Raw genomic sequence first — 4,877 nt, 5'->3', positions numbered from 1 at the left:
TCGCAAGCAAGCTACGGTGTCTCGGAGTAGTACCGAAGCTGAGTACAAAGCTGTTGCTAATGCCACAGCTGAGGTCATGTGGGTGCAGTCATTGCTTCAAGAGTTGAAGGTCTCCCCAACTCAGCCGCCTGTTCTTTGGTGTGATAACATCGGTGCAACATACCTTTCATCCAATCCAGTATTTCATGCCCGAACGAAGCACATCGAAGTTGACTATCATTTTGTGAGAGAACGTGTTGCTCAGAAGCTCCTTCAGATTAAGTTTGTTTCTTCGAAGGATCAGCTTGCTGATATTTTTACTAAACCCTTGCCCTTGCCTTCTTTTGAAGGATGTCGTCGCAATCTTAACCTTCTGAGTGTTTTAGGACATAGTTAAGATTGAGGGAGGGTGTTAGACTAAGTATATATTAGATATACGTGTTGTAACGTAACTGTATTTGTACGGTTCCCTCTTATAAATATATGACAGCCGTAGCCACCAAGGGTATCGAGCATTGTTCCAAACCCTAGTTTGTTTAACCTGCTCTAAGAAGTCAATTTGATCGGGACTCTCCGTTTTTGCTGTTTGCATACGCGGCAGCCCCCGCGTATCCATCCGTCTCCTCCAGAATCAACAAGCAAATGGTACACGCGCGCGGTTGAGCCGTTGCGCCGGCCGCGCGCGTGCGCAGCGGCGCACCGTGCATGTGATGTCCCGCGCGCGAGGACACAGTGGGCTGCCGTGCCGCGGCACGTAACCCTTCAGCAGCCGTCCAGCCGACGAGCTGTGCGCCGTTCTAGATTCACTTCAGTTCAGGCAGTTACCCTGCACCTCCGGTTCAGTTAACAGATGAGAAGATCAGACAGTAAAAAAGAAAAAACAGCTGTGCCTGGATGGTTCTGAAATTTCGCAATCCTTCCGCGTTCCGCGGGGCCCGGGAAGCAGCGGACGGACGTTGCCGCCCATCCATCATCGTCCATATCCCATCCGTCCAATGTTAAAGCCTCGGTACCTCCACAGTCCACACTCCGCTTGTCCATTACCTCGCACCTCGCCGCTACCCACCCACGCTCCATCATACCCCTGTGGGTCTGTGACGACATCAGAAAGGCGCCATGGAAGAGGACAAGAAGCAGAGAAGAAGGCAGGGCCACCCCCTCCTCCGGGGAGGAGGCGCGAGGAAGGAGCCCTACACGCACGGCTTCTCCGCCACCCAGATGATGGCGCTCACCGCCGTGTGCGGCGTGCTGGTCCCGTCGCTGCCGCCCGACGCCCACCACCTGGCCGCCGACAAGGCCGTCCGGGACTTCTTCCTCGCATCCGCCGCCGACCCGCCCGTCCCGGACGAGGTTAGTAGCACACACACCTGCGACCAGCTACGACGACCTGCGTTTTGTTTACCAACCGGCGGCTAACTCTGTGCGTACACGCGCGCTCAGGTGGCGCAGCTGATGTCGGCAATGTGTCTCCGGGAAGCGCTGACGCTGGTGCGGACGGTGCTCTGGCTGCTGGGCACGCGGCTGGGGACGCTCGCGCTGTGCGGCGCCCGGTGCCTGTCGTGGAGCTCCCCGTTCGTGCAGCGGTTCGCGGAGATACCGGTGGATCGGCGGGAGGACGCGCTGCGCCGGTGGAGCCGGGAGACCATGCTCCCGCCGCTGCGCCTCTTCTTCCTCCTCGTCAAGGTCTTCTGCCTCTACGTCTTCTACTCCTGGGTAAGCAGAGCACGCACGCCTACTGACTGAGTACTTTTGTAGCTCCACTACTATGTCCAGTTTGCAAATGGAAACATTAGCTAGCTTCTCGCGTGCATTGCATCGGCAGGCGGCAGCGTATATACGAGTGTATTTGTGGTGGTGGTGTGGCGTACGATCTTGCTGTTTGCCATGGCGCCTCTGCGCGCGCGCGGCACAGCGCAATAATGGACGCATGCATGCACGCTGTGTAGCAGCCAGTGTACCACGGCTTCATGATAGTCTGACGAAAGGCCACGTGCTCTTTGTGAACATCGGGTGGTTCGTCAGTAATCGTTTTACTCGTTGGGCCGAACGTGTGAATTTTAGGCTTACAGCGCGACGGATCCCACGCCCTGCGAATCACCGCCGTAGCGCACATCAGTGGATTCATGCCGACCGTGATGTGCACCGGTGGCCGTTGGTTATTTACCATATAATAATTCAACAGAGTGAGACGTGTCCCCGTTTTTAGACTTTATTAGTGATTGGAGACTTGAAGCACGACAAAAAGAGTGAGAATTTTCCATCAAAAAGGGGACAAGTTCCGTAGAGTTGATGGCACACGCACACTTAATTTCTTGTTGGGTTTGTTCTGGTCGCGACTTCCGAACATCGCACTAATTCTTCACCTTCTACGACGTGGTCCATTGTGCCCGAATTTAGGAAGAGTACTAGAAATAGATTTTAAGTTGAAAATGACAGCAACCAGCCCTGACAATGCGGTGGATTTGTTTTTTTTTTTGAAAGATCCAGCAAATTGCTGGCTTCAATTAGATTTAGCAGAGAGCAACGGAAGAAACATGAGGAGGATCCCAAGATCAAAGGAAAAAAGAAAGGCAGCCCTATTAGCTGCAAGAACAACACTACACGGTGGATTTGTTGAGTTGAAAATGACAGCAACCAGCTCTGACGATGGTTTTTCATTTCCCGCAGACCGACGAGAACTCGGAGAATCCCCACTGGCGAGCGATCGGCTACAGCCCGGCAACCGACGAGGCTCCGGAGCAAGAAGAGCAGGCGAACACCAAGCGGCCACTCGACGACGGCGTGGTCGAGACCATCCACCATACCGACGCGTCCCTCCCGATTAGGCTCGCCGAGAAGGGCCTCGCGGTAACCGAGGACGCGGCGCGGAACGTGTGCAGGATCGAGTGCGATGTCGTCATCGTCGGCTCCGGCTGCGGCGGGGGCGTGGCCGCCGCGGTGCTCGCAGGGGCCGGCCACAAGGTGGTGGTCATCGAGAAGGGGAACTACTTCACGGCGAGGGACTATACGTCCATCGAGGGCCCGTCGATGAGCCAGCTCTACGAGTACGGCGGGTTCGTGAGCACGCTCAGCGGCAGCGGGCTCCTCCTGGCCGGCTCCACGGTCGGCGGCGGCTCGGCCGTCAACTGGTCGGCCTGCATCAAGACACCCGACAGCGTGCGCAAGGAGTGGGCGGCCGCGCACGGCCTGCCGCTGTTCGACAAGTCAGAGTACACCGCCGCGATGGACGTGGTGTTCAAGCGGCTTGGCGTCACGTCGGGTTGCAAGGAGGAAGGGCTCCAGAACAAGGTCCTGCGCAAGGGGTGCGAGAAGCTGGGGTACAAGGTCGAGCCGGTGGCGAGGAACTCGTCGGAGGGCCACTACTGCGGGAGCTGCGGGTACGGCTGCCGCACCGGGGACAAGCGCGGCACGGACACGACGTGGCTGGTCGACGCGGTGGCCCGCGGCGCGGTGATCCTGACGGGTTGCAAGGCGGAGAAGCTGCTGTTCACCGACGCGGCCGGTGCGAGGGGGAAGAGGTGTGTCGGCGTGGTGGCTACCAGCTCCAACCCGGCGATCACGAGGAAGCTGGAGGTTCGCGCCAAGGTGACCGTCGCAGCGGGCGGCTCCCTCCTCACGCCGGTGCTGCTGCGCGGCAGCGGGCTGAAGAACCCGCACATCGGCAAGAACCTCCACCTCCACCCGACCGCCATGGCGTGGGGCTACTTCCCGCCGGACAAGATGCCGGAGCTGAGGGGCAAGATGTACGAGGGCGGCATCATCACGTCCCTGCACAAGGTGGAGGCCGCCGGCGACGGGCTGCCGCACCGGGCCATCCTCGAGACGCCGCTGATGGGCGTGGCCGCCGCGGGGACGCAGTTCCCCTGGGTGTCCGGGCGCGACATGAAGGAGCGGATGCTCAACTACGGCCGGACGGTGCACATCTTCTCCCTGGTGAGGGACCGCGGGTCGGGGACGGTGCACGGCGAGCGGCGGATCGCGTACCACCTGGACCCGGTGGACCGGGAGAACCAGCGCGAGGGGCTGCGGCGGGCGCTGCGCATCCTGGTGGCGGCCGGCGCGACGGAGGTCGGCACGCACCGGAGCGACGGGCAGAGGCTGAGTTGCAAGGGCGCGACGGACGAGGAGGTGGAGGAGTTCCTGGACGGCGTGACCGGGGTGCGCGGGCCGCAGTCCAAGAGCGAGAACTGGAGCCTGTGCTGCACGGCGCACCAGATGGGCAGCTGCAGGATGGGCGCGACGGCCGGGGACGGCGCCGTGGACGCGCGCGGCGAGAGCTGGGAGGCGGAGAGGCTGTACGTGTGCGACGGCAGCGTCCTGCCCAGCGCGGTGGGCGTCAACCCCATGATCACCATACAGTCCGTGGCCTACTGCCTCGCCACCGGCATCGCGGAGCAGCTGAAACGCGACCCGTCCTCCGGGAGAAACCACTCCACAGATTAATAATAGTTGCGGCACGTACCCGGAATAATCTAATAAGTTTGGGTCTTGTTTGTGATACACAAGAACGTTGCGGATCAGTTTGGACGTATGGTTATCCTAACTTTGCATCAGATTACTCAATTGATGTACATACGGCAGGCATGTGGCAAAATTCCGAAGTGTCGCGTACTCATCTTGGTCTATGCAGCACTGCCTCCGTGCTTGCAAAGAAGATCTATACATTTTGTGTTGGAAATATTAGCACTTTCTCGAATAATCTAATTCACGAGTAGACAGTAAACATGGCAAATACGGTATGCATCTCATACCGATACCTAAGCATGTGAGCACATACTGTACATAGAAACGAACCATCTATGAACAACATATATACGGCTAGTACATGAACGAGCAAATAGGGGTGAACGAGTCATACCCTCCGGTTGGCCAGGTCAACGCGGCGGCGGCAACAGCAG

At 58.6% G+C, this 4,877-nt stretch overlaps 1 protein-coding gene across 1 annotated transcript; it reads left to right on the top strand.

Moving 5' to 3' along the window:
* The first annotated feature begins 987 nt into the window (after positions 1-987).
* On the top strand, positions 988-4,573 carry LOC109744728 (long-chain-alcohol oxidase FAO2). The gene is made up of 3 exons (XM_020303874.4): positions 988-1,329; positions 1,420-1,692; positions 2,647-4,573. Exons 1-3 carry the CDS (start codon positions 1,096-1,098, stop codon positions 4,420-4,422), a joined length of 2,283 nt encoding a protein of 760 aa, XP_020159463.1. The 5' UTR covers positions 988-1,095; the 3' UTR covers positions 4,423-4,573.
* Positions 4,574-4,877: the final 304 nt, after the last annotated feature.

The sequence above is a fragment of the Aegilops tauschii genome, chromosome 6 (genome assembly GCF_002575655.3).
Source record: "Aegilops tauschii subsp. strangulata cultivar AL8/78 chromosome 6, Aet v6.0, whole genome shotgun sequence".
Classification (NCBI taxonomy): domain Eukaryota; kingdom Viridiplantae; phylum Streptophyta; class Magnoliopsida; order Poales; family Poaceae; genus Aegilops; species Aegilops tauschii.
This window is presented reverse-complemented; position numbering and strand designations above follow the sequence as displayed.

Bases quoted from the DNA above. Each gene is read 5' to 3' on its own strand.
- LOC109744728 (XM_020303874.4), top strand. From the start codon at position 1,096: ATGGAAGAGGACAAGAAGCAGAGAAGAAGGCAGGGCCACCCCCTCCTC. The intron at 1,330-1,419 runs GTTAGTAGCACA...ACGCGCGCTCAG, and splicing joins ACCCGCCCGTCCCGGACGAG to GTGGCGCAGCTGATGTCGGC. The intron at 1,693-2,646 runs GTAAGCAGAGCA...CATTTCCCGCAG, and splicing joins TCTACGTCTTCTACTCCTGG to ACCGACGAGAACTCGGAGAA.